This window comes from Pseudorca crassidens, chromosome 17 (genome assembly GCF_039906515.1).
Source record: "Pseudorca crassidens isolate mPseCra1 chromosome 17, mPseCra1.hap1, whole genome shotgun sequence".
In the NCBI taxonomy this organism is placed as follows: domain Eukaryota; kingdom Metazoa; phylum Chordata; class Mammalia; order Artiodactyla; family Delphinidae; genus Pseudorca; species Pseudorca crassidens.
In genome coordinates this window covers 74,234,410-74,250,538 of record NC_090312.1, presented here as the reverse complement: position 1 = coordinate 74,250,538, position 16,129 = coordinate 74,234,410, and the positions used below count along the sequence as shown (strand labels likewise).

Below are 16,129 nucleotides of genomic sequence, written 5' to 3'. Positions count from 1 at the left end.
AAAATACATACTTCACAATGACTATATATAAGTTATGAAGACATATATACCAAACAACAACATGTATGGAGAAAGAATAAAGCAAATGTTAAAATAGTAAAACAAGGGACTTCCCGGGTGGTCCAGCGCTTAAGACTCTGTGCTCCCAGTGCAGGGGGCCTGGGTTTGATCCCTGGTCAGGGAACTAGATCCCACATGCTGCAACTAAAAGCCCGCATGCCTCAACTAAAAGACCCCCGCATGCCACGACAAAGATCTCATGCCGCAACTAAGACCCAGGGCAGCCAAAATAAATAAATATTTAAAAAAACAAAAACACAGTAAAACAAATGGTAAAATGTTAAAATTCGGGGACTACTGGTGTACTTATCTAGGCATCAGTGTACTGTTTGTACAACTTTTCTGAAAGTCTGATGTCATTTCAAACTAAAGTTTAAAAAACTATGTATGTATAAACATATTTAAATGAAAACATAAATGGCATTATGGATTTTCTTTTTTATATTTTTGAATTTTTATAAATAAACCACATACCGCATACTTGTAATAAGATTTTAAAATAGCATTTTAAAGAAAATAAAAGAACACAGAAGAAAGGCATAAAGAAATGAAGCACATACTTTTCATCCAAGATTTTAGCAAGAAGAATAGACCACCATTACTATGGCACTGTTTCAAAGTCTAGAATTTTAGGAAGTTCTCTAGATGAAATGAGGTATTTTAAAGTTGAGATGCCACATTTTATTAAAGTGACTTTTATTTATAGCATACTTCATGTTAGATATTCACAAGTGCCTTTATAAAATACATTTTGTATCAAAAGTATTACTCCTGAAATACAAATTAACAAATGTCTTAAACTGCATTTAGATATCTTCCTATACTGACATTTTGAAAATTCTCTTCACAAAGGGATCCAGGGTTAAAAATAAAATGTAAAGAGGTTCTAACCTCTAAGGACAAGTTTTCATTTATGGAAGATTAAAATTAGAACACAATGCCAGATTCATTTTGAGTGACAGAGAACTTAAAATTCTCTTCACAATTGAAGAACTGAAAGTAACAGTGATTTTGAAATCAATCCAACTGTCGATCTGTAAGCACCAATTTGACCTAAACATTAAGTCAAACCTGCTGTTGAATAACTTGCTAAAATCTCAGCAAAATTTCGTAGCAAAAAATAATTTGGTGATAAAAGGGCAAAAATTTCAATACACAGAATTTTCCCTATTTTATAAAACATTGCTCTCTGCTTCTCATGTTAAGAATAACCTCCACTCTCCCCACCTACTTCTGCTTTCTGGTTTCCCCTCTGATCACTCCAGATGAAGGTTTCTCTTCAGTCAATAAAGCAGCATCCCTCCACAATGGACTTTCTTTGTTCTATGGGTCTCACCGGGATATGGGAAGATCCTTTTGCTGCTTCCCTAGTTGTATAGTTCCACAGAATCATAGCTAAATCTCCCCCTAACTCAGTACTCCTAAACAGAGAGAAAACCTGATCCGAATCCCACCCTGACTGCCTAGCTGTCATGGGGCAGCCACATCAATGAAAACAATTGGGGTACATAATTTAGATCTCTTGTGCTATGGCTTACCAAGATGACCTATATAAGAATGGAATAGTGGTAAATCAGTCATCTGTATCTGCCAACAAAGACTTCAAAATGCAAAAATAATGTCTGAAGAACATATTTCTACAGTGTCAAAACAATTATGCATATATAAAACTCACCCTGCTCTATATGATAAAAACTTTTCCTTTTGATTTTTTAAGAATTTTTAATACAGGTACCCAAAAGAAAAAAGTAAATGAGGAGAAAATAATAATGCCAGAGCAATCTAATTTCTTAAAAAAGGAAAATGAGGGACTTCCCTGGTGGTCCAGTGGTAAAGAATCCACCTTCCAATGCAGGGGACTCGGGTTTGATCCCTGGTCAGAGAACTAAGATCGCACATGCCACGGGGCAACTAAGCCCGCACAACTACTGAGCCCATGTGCCACAAACTACAGAGCCCACGTGCCCTGGAGCGCCAGCGTTCTGGAGCCTCCTCGCCACAACTATAGAGACCATGTGCCCTGGAGCCCTGCACCACAACTAGAGAAGAGAAAACCCGTATGCCACAACTAGAGAGAAGTCCACGTGCCACAACAAAAGATCCTGTATGTCTCAACAAAGATCGCGCACGCCGCAACTAAGACCCGACGCAGCTGAAAATAAATAAATTAAATGAATAAATATATAAAAAAAATTACGTCCAAGCCATGAGATAATTCACAACACAAAGCTAAACATGCTGAACCAAAACCTGATTCTAATACTTCAGTCTTAATGTTTACAAGCTAAAACACATAGTTTTATTGACCTTCTGATAACAGTAACTGATAAATTCTAAGATGATTATTTTAGTAAACAGAGGTGACTTTTAAGAAAGCTTGAAAGGTAACCTTCAAATCTGAGATCTCCCACAGCCAAACGAGCTGGAAAATATATATAAAAATTATTACATCATATCTGCACTTTTGAGAGGGGTACAGGACCAAATTATAATGGCGCATGCAATGAATGCATACCTGTTTTACTGCTGGAGGAGCCAGCAACGATCACCACAGTGTCCTAAAAAATATACATCATTTGTATTAAAGAGAAGCTGCTTGTGGCAACCGTGGAGACACACTGCTTGGATCTCCCTTTGAGAAGGAAACCTGCCCTTTGGCTACAGGGAGTAGAATAGTAGAGCCACCGGCAGTAGTGGCTTTGAGATCTCTCACACCATTCAATCCTTCATTCCAAGGCCTGACCATTCCCAGGGAGACCACACTCAATGCCTGGGCAGCAGGGGCACAATAGGGCCTGGCCATTTCTGCCCAATACAAGACTCATCTACAGGGTAATCCTCGCTTTGGAGCTCCCCCTTGAGCTGTCTGTCAGATTTGCATTGCAATCTGAGACTCTCCTTGCCCCATTCGTTTCCTCTTCACTTTCCTTTTACAGATGTCAGATCTGCATTGCAGTCTAACGACTATAGTCCAATCCTTCTTCATTCCCTTCTACCTCTACAGACGATATCTCACAATAAACCTCTTCCATTTCTAACTCCAACTCAAGATCTCCTTCCCAGATGATACTGCAAGATAATGACCTGAACTGACATAATACTTCTCTTATAAAGATACAAGTTGTTGGTCTTCCCTGGTGGTGCAGTGGTTGAGAATCCGCCTGCCAATGCAGGGGACACGGGTTCGAGCCCTGGTCCAGGAAGATCTCACATGCCGCGGAGCAACTAAGCCCGTGCGCCACAACTGAGCCTGCGCTCTAGAGCCCGCGAGCCACAACTACTGAGCCCACGTGCCACACTACTGAAGCCCACACGCCTAGAGCACGTGCTCCACAATGAGAGAAGCCACCACAATGAGAAGCCGGCGTACCACAACGAAGAGTAGCCCCCGTTCGCAGCAACTAAAGAAAGCCCATGCACGTGGCAACAAAGACCCAACACAGCCAAGAATAATAAATAAATCATAAACTAAATAAATTTATTAAAAATATATATATAAGTTGTCTCCCAAACGTTAAGATGTTACGGAAAACCCCGAACTTTTTGGCCAACCCAATATTTTAGATGTATCTCTCATTTACAGATACACACATACATATGCACATACCACAACCTTAGACAACCAAGCTAAGAAATTGTTTTACAGGTTAAATCTACAGTATCTCTAAAACTTGCTCTAAATGTTTAAAGCTCAAATTTGAAGTATATTTTAATATCAACATTAACTTTTCATATAATTTCTTACATTTTAAAATTTTTACCACGTATTTTCAGCTTCAATAACCAAACCTGTTAAAGAAATACACAGTCTTAAGTTCATCATATGAATAAAATAATCCTACAGAAGGCTCCATATTATGCTTAATCCTGTCACGATTTCCAAAAGAACATGCCAGTTAAAAATAATTACATGGGGGCTTCTCTGGTGGCGCGGTGGTTGAGAGTCCGCCTGCCGATGCAGGGGACACGGGTTCGTGCCCCGGTCCGGGAAGATCCCACATGCCGCGGAGCGGCTGGGCCCGTGAGCCATGGCCGCTGAGCCTGAGCGTCCGGAGCCTGTGCTCCGCAACGGGAGAGGCCACAGCAGTGAGAGGCCCACGTACCACAAAAACAAAAAAAAAACAGCTAAGAGGGCTTCCCTGGTGGCGCAGTGGTTGAGAGTCCACCTGCTGATGCAGGGGACACGGGTTCGTGCCCCGGGTTGGGAAGATCCCACATGCCGCGGAGCGGCTGGGCCCGTGAACCATGGCCGCTGAGCCTGCGCGTCCGGAGCCTGTGCTCCGCAACGGGAGAGGCCACAACAGTGAGAGGTCCACGTACCGCAAAAAAATCAATAATTACATGGCATTAAAACATACTAGGCACAAGAACAATGCAACCTCATATTTTATACAACACTTTAGAATTTACAGAGCATTTCTACACGTATCATCCCACTGAATCGAGCACTTTGACGTTGTTACTGCAGGTGTATGGATAAGGAAACGGAGGGTCAAAGAGACCATTTGTCTCAAGTCAGAACTGCAATCCAAATTTTACTAATGCAACTGACCTCAAACCATAGGTAATGATTAATACAACTGATGCCAGCCAATATTTTCTAATATTTATTCCTAACTGATCACCTGAATAAAAACAAAAAAAACCCTTCAGTCTCTAACTTGTCATTATTAAAGATCAAGACACCTATCGGGGTAGCATGATTTAAAAAAAAAAGATTATTAAAATGAAATTTATCTAGAAGCCAAGAACACTAAAAAAAAAAATACACTGCCTTGGAAGTCAGTTTGGATGGCGGTCCACTGATATAATTTAACTTACAGTGCTTGGGAATTATAGAACTTTTGTGAGCACTCAAGCCAAAGAAACTGCAAGTTTTAAAAATCAGTAAATTAAATGGTTATTTATTATAGTCTTAAAGGCAGTCATGTCTTGAATAAGATCAAGATACAAAGTAAACTAAGATAAAACCTCAGAAAGCATAGTTTTTTGCTTTCAGACACAGTGCAAATAACAAAACACTTAATCTTCAATTTCTAGCCTTCTACAAGGAAATCAGCAAGGCCTAGGAAAGGAGCAAAACCAGATGTTCCCAAAGGCAACACAGCTGAAGGACTACAGATAAGAAACTCGGCCTCTCTGTAATTTTCTCACCCATAAAACTATTATCTGTCTAACCTACCTCAAAAAGCTGTAAATAGCAAAATGAGATGATAGATATAAAAACCTTCCTAAGATGAAAGGTACAATTAAAAACCACCCATTTGCTAGAATTCAAATTAAATGGCCCTAAATCTCTAAGAGACATCGCAATGATTCTCAGGAAGATCTCACCAAAAGCCCTTTTTGTCATGATACAGACCAAGGTTCTTTGGAGTAAGACTGCGAGGAAGTAAGAAAAGAATTATGTACTATACTATAATGCTGCCCATTTCCAAATGCCACCTGTGTTGCACCACTAGCAAATCCATTTACATCTACTTCACAAAACTTCATACAAGGTAGGACTGTCTCTTTTTAGAAATATTATTCATAAGTACAATGTGTATCAACATTTTAAATAAAATTTGAGCATTTTCATAAGGACTACTGTTAATATCAACGTTTAGAAATAATCACAACACTGACCATCAGAACATTTTTGAACATATAACCCACGAAAGTATGCCGTCACATTAGAGTACAAATTTCAGTAAAGTAACATGACCCACTTTTCTACTCCATTAGGAGACACTATCTATTGTACTTACTTCTGTATAACACTTTGCAAGCTTAGCATCATACCCAGCTCTCCTTTCATCTTTTCTCTGTTAGCACGGCACTCTGCCAAGTATCGAAGAGCCTACAGCGAGAGCAGGAACAGGTCAGTCCACATGCCAGACTACTCAAAATTAAACCCACTACTAAGCTACTGCGAGAGGGAAGAGTGAAAAACAGGGCTTTGCTTTTTAGAACCAATTGGTTTTGAATGTTTAGAAACTCTTCTTTAAATGTGATAAGCAGAGCAGTCCTCTAGGGGACAAAAATATTCCTTTGAGCTGCAGTAGCTGAATCTGCTCTTTGAAATGAAGGTTCCCAACTTATCTGCAAGGTCAAAATTAGGCTGTTCTGGTTTCATTTTCACCACTTCATCTTGACAAGGATACAAGGAACTATAGTCCATTTATTAATTTCAGGGAGCAGTCCCAATAGCCATCATTTCCCTAGGTGCTTTTGACATATTAATTAAAATAAACTGCTGAGAGGGACAAAACATACAACCCCCTTTATGGAATGAACTGTTTCTAGTTTTATAAAACACCTTTAAAATGACTTTTTTTTTTTTAAACTGAAAACCAAAAGATGAACTCACTCTCACAAATTCCTATTCTGTGAATTTAACTTTTCTAGGATGCTTTTCTCTTAAGATTTAAAGTACATTTTTGCAAGTATTTCCTTCACATGCTGATTCTTGAGGGATTTTATTAGCTGTTCTACAAACTTCCTAATCTCTGATCATTCACTGCAGACTTTACTACCTGATTCGCAGGGGAATACCTCTGTGAACTACACCATCCAAAGCTGCCCCCTCAGTTCACTGACCTTCACATTTCCTACTAGTCCTCTACACTACCTTTCCAAAGTGCCTGGTCCTTACCAAAAATGGTACTATCCATGAAATCACAAATCCAACAACCTGTCTCTGACTGCAATCTCCTATCCTTTCTGTAACTAGTCTTATCTTGATTTTCACTTTGGTCCATATAGGATTAACTGCCAAGGGAACTGCCCTCCCTTCATAAAAAAAACTAACAAACAGGGCAACTGGATGAGAAGCAGCATAGGACTGGAATCCCTAAGAGAAATGATGAGGCAGATCCTACAACTGCCCCATCTTACTGCTTTGGAAGCAGTTCCAGACTGCAGCACAGGGAGAGGGAAGCCCAGTGAAGTCCAGGGGTATTGCCAAGCTAGGGAGACAGAGATGAGGGCTGGGGAGGTTAGGGTGGAGTAGTATAATAAAAAATACATGTCTGGTCTTCGTCTAGTCCCTGGCATAGAGTTCCTAAAACCCTTGGAATTTTTTGATAGGAGTTTGTTATTCATAAGGAGGCCCTTTAGATCACACTTGGGTGAGTTCATGTTAAAGAAGTGAGTTAGGCTGTGTCCCCTAGATGGCCTCAGGATGCAGCTCTTCACTAGAAAGACCAAGTGACTAGAGGGTGGGAACTTTCAGCCCCACCCACTGACCTGGGAGGTAGGGAAGGGCTGGAAATTGAGCTCTATAAAAACTCTTGAACAGGGAGATTCAGAGTTTCTGGCTTGGTAAATACATCCACCTGCCAGGGTGGTGTGCCCCAACTCCACAGAGACAGAAGTTCCTGCACGCAGGACCCTTCCAGATCCTGCCCTATGTGCCTGTTCATTTGTATCCTTTATAAAAATCTGGTAAATGCAAGTAAAGTGGCTTCCTGAGTTCTGGAGCCATTCTAGTAAATTACTGAACTGGGGAGGAGGTCACTGGAACACCCAATTTATAGCTGCTCTGTTAGAAACATGGATGACCTGATACTTGCAACTGGCCTTTGAAGTGAAGGCAGTCTTGGGGAACTGAGTCTTAAACCTGGGGAATTTGATACCTAACTCTGAGTGGTTACTGTCAAAATTGCATTGTTGGTCACCCAGCTGGTGTCCACAGAGGACATTGGCTGGTGTCAGAAAATACCCCAGGCAGCTAGAATTTGCAGAGCAGAGTAACAGAGAGGAGGGATCAGCACAGCAAGACAGCTCCAGAGATCTACGGAGGGGTCCCCAAGAATCTATGGCTGAATGCTGACTTGCACATGCCTGGAGTAAAAGACCAAAGGGCCTGGGACTAAAACCACCAGAAAGTAGGGAAAACCATTCCTGGACCTCACACTGGGCTGAGAATAGTTTGTGACACCACCAGCCAGAAGTGAAAAGACCTCACAATGCAGGAGGAATCAGGGTGAATCCTCAGAAGAGCATCCCATTAGGAGTCTTCAAAGGATCAAACTGATCCCAAGTAACTTAAGGGCAACCAAGAACAAAGCTGAAGAATATTTATAGGGACACCAAAAACTCCAAAGCCCATACGATAAAATCTGCGATGTCTGGCATCTGATTAAAAACTACCAGACATGAAAAGCAGAAAAATATGACCTATAATCAAGGCGGAAAAAAAAATCAATAGAAACAGACCAAAATATGACAGAGGCAAAATGAGAAATAAAAGCATTAAAATAGCTATCATAATTATGTTCCATATGCTCAAGGATGGGTAGAAACACCTAAGTATGGTGAGAAAAAAAATGGAAGATATTAAAAAGACCCAAATGTAACTTCCAGAGGACAAAACATAATGTCTAAAATGAAAACCACAGTGGATAGGATTAACAGCAGATTAGGCACTATAGAAAAAAACATCAGTGAGCTTTAAAATGCAGCAATAGAAACGATCCAAAATGAAGGACTGCGAGAGAAAAGAAAAAGACTTAAAGAAAAAAAAAGGAACAGTGACCTGTGGGACCACATGAGGTATCTAAAACACATACAACTGGAATCCCACGAGAGGAGTGACAGGGAAGAGACAGAAAAAACTTGAAAGATCCAAGACCAACAAATCCCAAGCAAAACAAGAACAAAACCAAAACGCAAAGAAAACCATCCATATTAAGCACATCATAATCATTTGCTGAAAACCATTGATAAAGTCACAAAAGAAGCCAGAAAAAGGCTTATATATTATATGGAGAGGAACAAAGGTAAGAATCACAGCAGTCTGCTCATTAGAAATACTTTGAGCCAGAAGATAAAACAACATCCACGGGACTTCCCTGGCAGTCCAGTGGTTAAGACTCTGCGCTTCCAACGCACAGGGCACAGGTTCGATCCTGGTCAAGGAACCAAGATCCCACATGCCACTCGGTGTGGCCAAAAAAAAAAAAAGAAAAAAAAAATGAAACATCTTGTAAAGCCCCAGGGGAAAAAAGCCAAGAGCAAAACTGCATTACAGGGCTTCCCTGGTGGCGCAGTGGTTGAGAGTCCGCCTGCAGATGCAGGGGACATGGGTTCGTGCCCTGGTCTGGGAAGATCCCACATGGCGCGGAGCGGCTGGGCCCGTGAGCCATGGCCGCTGAGCCTGTGCGTCCGGAGCCTGTGCTCCGCAACGGGAGAGGCCGCAACAGTGAGAGGCCCGCGTACCGCAAAAAAACAAAACAAAACTGCGTTACAAAAAACGTTAAACTTCTTCAGGCGGAAAATAAAAGACACCAGTAGAAATACAAATCTGTATTAAGAAATGAAGAAGGGCTTCCCTGGTGGCGCAGAGAGTCTGCCTGCCGATGCAGGGGACTCAGATTCGTGCCCCGGTGCGGGAAGATCCCACATGCCGCGGAGCGGCTGGGCCCGTGAGCCATGGCCGCTGAGCCTGCGCGTCCAGAGCCTGTGCTTTGCAACACGAGAGGCCACAACAGTGAGAGGCCCGCGAACGGCAAAAAAAAAAAAAAAAGAAAAAGAAATGAAGAACACCAGAAATGGTAAATATGATGGTAAATATAAAATACACTCGATTTTTAAATCTTTAATCTCTTTAAAATAGCTTAGAGTAAGAGAAAAAAAATACTGTAGATTTTTTAAACATACACAGAAGTAAAATGTGTGACAAAAAATAGCACAAAGGATGGGAGAAGGAAATGGAAATATACGGTTGTATGATTCTCACATTATACATGAAGCAGACTGTAACAAGTTAAAGATGTATAATGTAAACCTAGAACAACCACTAAAAAAATTAAAAACAAAAAGGTATAGCTAATAAGTCAACAGTGAAGATAAAATGAAATTATGAGAACACCAACATATTCTTCAACCTCTCTGGGAACTCTGAGCCCCTGGCTCCCTCTACTCTCCTTACTAGGTCCCTCCATGACTTGAGTTCTCTTCCTATTTAGCCCAGCACCTACAGTCTACTGTTTCAACTACTCTCTTGCCAAAATCCTAAACTTCCTTAATTACCAACTTGCCTGGCCAAGAATCAACCTCAAACAAATCCAACTATCTGGCTCTCAGGGCCTATGGCAGGCCTGAAGCAGGGTGAAAAAGGAGTTTCATAAGCTGTAAGCCTCATATCAATTCAGCGTTAGCAAACTAAGCAGTCCCTCAACGCTTGTGAACAATCTCACCATCGTCCTCAGTTAGCAACCTTTCCCATTTTCTGTACCAACTGTGAGAGCCTTCTCCTCAAACCTTTCCCACTTCAGCAGCCCCTTGCCTTCTGCATTTAAATAAGTTCAAGACTAGTCTATTTAAAATAAACAGCCCCCTTCAACCCCAAGTCTCTGTCAAGAGACCAACACACTCTCTCCTCTCACCCTTATTCCAATTCTCATTGAAATAGGACCCAAACTAGGGGCCACGCTAATTTCCCCATTTGTTACTACTGTTCACTCATACCAATGTCTGTTTTGCCTAAATAAACGTCATTCTATGAAGGTAAAATAGGAAATCTGTATTATGTACTTTGATTTCTGAAAAGAAACAGCCTATATTATTTTTCTGTATGAACTTGTGAAATTACACTAAATGGGAATTGATCATGGGTCCTTAAGTAAAGGACAATGAGTTTAAAATTTTCTATGACAGTAATTTTCTTTTAAACTTTTTGCTGTGAAAATTTCAGAAGACACAAAAGTAGAGAAAATGTGTGGTGACCCCCATGTATCCATCATTCAGCTTCAACAATTATCATCCACTAGGCAATCCTGTTTCATCCATCTCCCCCGCCGCTAACCATACTGGAGCATTTTATAGCAAATCTCACAGAACATAGAATTTCATTTGTAAATACTTCAGTATATCCCTAAGAAGTTAATGTTTTTTAAAAAATTAAGTTAATGATAATACTATTATAATACCCTGCAAAAGCAATAAGTGGTTCTTTAATATTATCTACTGTCTTGTCCACATTCATTTCAAGTTATCTAAAAAATATGTTTATGGTTGATTTGTTCAAAGTGGAATCCAATCAGGTCCACATATTATACCTGGCTGATATGTCCCTTAAGTCTCTCTAAATCTGTAACAGTTACTGCTATGCCTTTCACACACCCCAACTGCCTTTTTAATGCAATTTATTGTTCACTGAACTGGATTATTTGTCTTCCAGAAATTTTCACATTCTGTATTTGCCTGATTGCTTTGTATTGTTCTTTATCATGTTTTTCTAGCCCCCACATTCCTCATAATATGGTAGTTCCTTGTGCATTATTAGCTATGATCCTGTATATTTTCTCTTTTCTTCTCCTTTATCTTTCCTTCCCATCTTGTATTAAAACAAGTGCCACATCCATCTACTAATGAACAGATAAACAATCTGGCACACCTATATAATGGAATGAAGGAACCATAAAAAGGAATGAAGTACTGATACATGCTACAATGTGGATGAACCTTGAAAACATTAGCTCAGTGAAAGAAACAAGTCACAAAGACCATATATTATATGCTTCCATTTATATAAATGTATACAGGCACTTTTGCCAGAGATATACGCAAATACAAAGAAACAGGAAGTCATGGCTGCTTAGGGGAAGAGAGTGGGGCTGAGAAACAATAAGAGCAGAGTTTCTTTCTGAGGTGATGAAAATGTTCTAGAATTGATGGTGGTGATGGCTGCACAACTCTGTGAATACACTAAAACCCATCGAATTGTACACTTTAGGTAAATTGCACGGTATGTGATTACATCTTAACAAAACTGTTACAAAAGAAAAACAAAACCATAAGTGCCTCTTTGAGTGTCTTTCTGTACTGATATAATATAATCCTTAAGATTTCTTCTTAAGTGAAAAAAGGAAGTTGCAGAACATTCCATGCATGTAGTATGCTACCATTTGTGTCAAAGAATAAAAACAATATAGTATGCTACCATTTGTGTAAGAGGACTACACGTACATGTTTGCACATACAGAAATACATACAAACTTACTATTATTTGCTCTACACTTTTAACTTTTTACCATGTCATCTAATACTTTTTCAAATTCTCCTTAATTGCAAAATTGTAACACTGAGACTGAAATTACTAAAGGCAACTTACAAGCAGAGCCGAGTGGACGACAGGGGGGTTGGGATGGTCCATAAATAAAATAAGGCCGGGCAGACATCCCTGATCCTGGACAATGGCTCTACGGTTTAATGGATCTGCTGCTAGATCCCGGAGCTGGTTAACTACCGAGAGAGCATCAGGTTCTTCATTCATGGTGGAGGAGGACGAATTCATCTTCTATGCCATACACGTGAACAAAATCTTCTTAAATTCTGTAGAAATGGTTGGCAAAATTAGTTCTAGACTGGTGAGGTATATTATGGCATTTGTTAAATAATCAGAATCACAGCACTTTCAGAAAGAAACAGATGAATCTAAATCACAAAAACTTAAGCATTTGGCAATTCCAGTCTGAGAACATAGAAAGCTAACTAACAACAACAAAAAAAATCAAGTTATTTATGTGTGCACAATGTTTAAAGAACACATGTCATCCTCATTATTCCAATAAACTTTTTAGCAATACATATTTTAACACCAAAGTCACAATAAACAAGGTCTTTACAGTTCAAACTTACAACCTTTGCTACACTTCTCAAACTGTAACACTGCCAGTGTTTTTTTCCTCTAGAACACTTCTGGAGCCTAAGACAAGTGTCTCCGAGAAAAGTGGCTGGCTGACAGCTTTTTTTCTAAATCATCTGTGAACAAAACCCAGTTTACTGGGTTTACAAAAGATAACATCCCTTAAGAAGAAGGAGGGAGTCAAAGAAGGTCATGAACAAAGAAGCCAAGAAGGGGATCTTGCCCTGTGCCTCAGGCCAGTGGAGTCTGCGAGATCAGGGTGGATCTGAACCGAATCTAACCACACCTGTCCGTCCCTGAGTGGGCCAAACTCAGAAGAATGAAACAGATTTTGAGGTGAGGTAATTCATTTGGCAGATAAGGAAACAGTCACAGAGAAGTTAAATAATTTGCCCCAGGTGACAAAAGCCAGTTAGTATAGAACTGGGCTGAAAGCTTATTTATTATCTCCTAAACTGGTCAGCAGTCGTTCCACTTCCCATACCTTCCTTTTAAACTCAGCATACCTTTTTCCCACAAAAGTAAACAAGATATTTTAGAAAATGTAACATAATAAACATACAAACGGAAATACAAAATAACAAGGAATAATTTTCACAGATGCAGAAAGTTAAAAATAGTAACTTCCATTAACCAAGTTACACAATATATTTCTTATTAGGAAGAATATAAAGGTGTTGGGGGAGGAATTCCCTAGCGGTCCAGTGGTTTAGACTCCGTGCTTCCACTGCAGGAGGCACAGGTTCGACTCCTAGTGGGGGAACTGAGATCCCCATGCCATGCAGCAGGGCCAAAAAAAAAAGAATATAAAGGTGTAAATACTTTACACAAAGTAAAGAGTTAGTTTAATGCTAATTTCAAAAACCATGCCAACTGGGGGAGGTGGGCTGGGAAATTATTCTGTAACTCCAGACAGCCTACTAAAGTTATTTGGGAGGAAAAAGGTAATAAAGCTGAAATGGTCTTACCATATATTGAAATATACAAAGATATAAAGAGTAGAGCAGTAGTACGGGGTGGGAGGTAGTTGAGAGACACTTCTCCCAGGAAAGCTGTTTATACTGTCCATCTAAGAAAGCAGGCTCTACGTGAATCAGACCCTGGCTCCACCACTTGGTAAATGTGATTTTAGGCAGATCACCTAAACTCTTTGTCTCAGTTTCTACATCTGTAAAATGGGATTAGTCATAGCAGCTATCAAATGGTATACTGTCCAGATGAAATAACAATACATGTAAAAGGCTTAGGTGACACATTCTAAGTGCTCAATAAATAATGGTTGCAAGTTACATGGAGTCAAAAATCAATGAAAAATAGTAAGATTATTCAATAAAGGGTATTGGAATAACTTCTAAGCAATTTAAAAACACTGCTAAGATCTTTAACTCGTAACACCTGAGGGGAAAAAATCGTATCCCAGATAAAATACTTTAAAAGTTAAATTTTTGTAGTTTTCAAGCAAGCATAAAATAAAGGACTCAGAGAAAACAAGGCTTCAACAGGACAGTATTTGGCAGATAATTTTCTCAAAATGAAAATATAGTTACTTCAGCAATTTTAAAAAGGATTTAACAAAAAAGCAATAGACTGAATACTGTACACAGAAATAAGACGGAAGGGTTTGCCTCTTAGGTGCTTCTATTATCAACATCCTGAATATTGCTGTTTACAAGCCAGCTTACGCATCATGAACTTTATGTCACCAGCACAAATCCTGTCAAAAATGAAAACTGCAGAACCAATCACTGGCCCAAAGGTCCAAGAACCAAGTCACATTTAAGAACCAAATACCCAGAGTAATGGCCTTTTGCTTACAACACTGGCCTTGAAACTGGAGCGCTCCATTCTCATCTAAGGAGTACTTAGAGAACCACTCAGTGGGAACGATTCTGAAAGTTATAGCCTTTCCTGCTCCTTTGAGATGAACAAAAGCCAAGAGTTAAAACTTCTAACCTTATCAGCCCATTCAGAAGGAGAGGGCTCAAATTAGGATCTGCCCAGGAAAATGTAGGGAATAACACAAGGTATACCTTTTACTTTCTCTTTTGTTTAGTTCAATTCGGGCAAACAAATCCTTATGACAATGAATGCACCCCAAACTTTAACAGGCACTCTGATCACCTAAGGGACCTTATTTTAAAAAGCCAATTCTAATTCAGTAGGTGGGGTGAGGTCTGAGAGTCTGCATTTCCAACAAGCTCCCAGGTGAGATCTATGCTGCCAGAATGACGCTTTAAAAAGCTAGGAGTTAAGTGATAGATGGGAGGCACCTGTAATTAGGCAGCTGCCTGATTTTCTTTCAGCCAAGATGTACCATTCAACTCAAAGAATTATTTAGCTCTCATATACAGAGTTTAATATAAATACACAGAGCTATACAACCACAACTTAAATCCATATTCAGTTAAGCGACTTTTTTAGAAAATAACGTAAGCAGTGACATCAAATCTGGCTTGCCCTTTACTAGCAACTAACTCTTTGAGAAGTTGGGTTACCTCCTTTGAGTCTCAGCTTCCTCTCATAATAATCCTGAGTGGTTGTCAGGATCAAGTAAGAACTTCAGATGGTGCTAACAGTACCAGCAATTAGCAAACAAGAACGATACTTGATCCTGTGGGAACCTCTATTTGGCCATGTGTTGGGGTACACACATAAGTACACTACCACGAAAGGAGGTGCTGTAGGCACAAACGCCCCCAAGAACTGTTTTTAAAATACAGAGATGTGAACGCTGGTCTCGCTTGAATGAAGCCGAACCCAACCATGTCCTTCTGCTCTTAGTAGACACGCAGGAGCATAAAGCTAATAGAAAGTTACTAAACAACAACCTGGAGGGATGAAGAAGTGAGATGACACCCATTAATAATGTTAGGGTTTGTGAAAATCGGACGTGCAGGAGACGGGGAGGAAGTGAACAAAGCTAACATTTTCCCAGGACACGTGGGAGCAGAGCTTTAAAGCGCCTGGAGGGACGCACTGCCTCAAGGCAGGCAGCGCGCCCCGCCCAGGCCGACTGGCCGCCTGCGTGCAGGGGCCGCTTTCTGCGGCCTTCCCGGCTCCACCGCTTTGTCTGCCGTCGCTGGACCCTACTTACCGCTCCAGCGTTCTAGGAATCCGGAGACTGCCGCAGCATCAGGGCCACACCGACGGATAACGTAGAGGAACCCAGCAGGCGCGGAGCGAGTCCCTCTTTTCGCAGACGCGGCCTCGGCGATGACAAACGACCCTGCTGACTTTAGGAGCCATAAAAGCTAGGACGCTGGCAGGGAAAGGCTTTACGGACTCTCCCCCATGACTCAGCCACCTCGGCCGGTTCTGCCCTCCCATTGGCTAATACCATTCCACAGACTGTAAAACATCCAATCCGCGAAGGCCTTCTTAAACTAAAGCGTTCATTGGTGAACAAGGGACATGCCCGAAGCGTTGAACAGGAGG

General features: G+C 40.5%; 1 protein-coding gene across 1 annotated transcript in view; it reads right to left on the bottom strand.

Moving 5' to 3' along the window:
• ARMC1 (armadillo repeat containing 1) overlaps positions 1–15,995 on the bottom strand; it is a 34,720-nt gene extending 18,725 nt beyond the window's left edge. The window contains exons 1-3 of the mRNA XM_067712209.1: positions 15,789–15,995; positions 12,161–12,381; positions 5,811–5,902 (exon numbers count right to left, since the gene is read on the bottom strand). Coding sequence (XP_067568310.1) covers positions 5,811–5,902; positions 12,161–12,343 — 275 coding nt within the window. The 5' untranslated portion in view covers positions 12,344–12,381; positions 15,789–15,995. The remainder of the gene's footprint in view (positions 1–5,810; positions 5,903–12,160; positions 12,382–15,788) is intronic.
• Between the last annotated feature and the right edge of the window lie 134 nt (positions 15,996–16,129).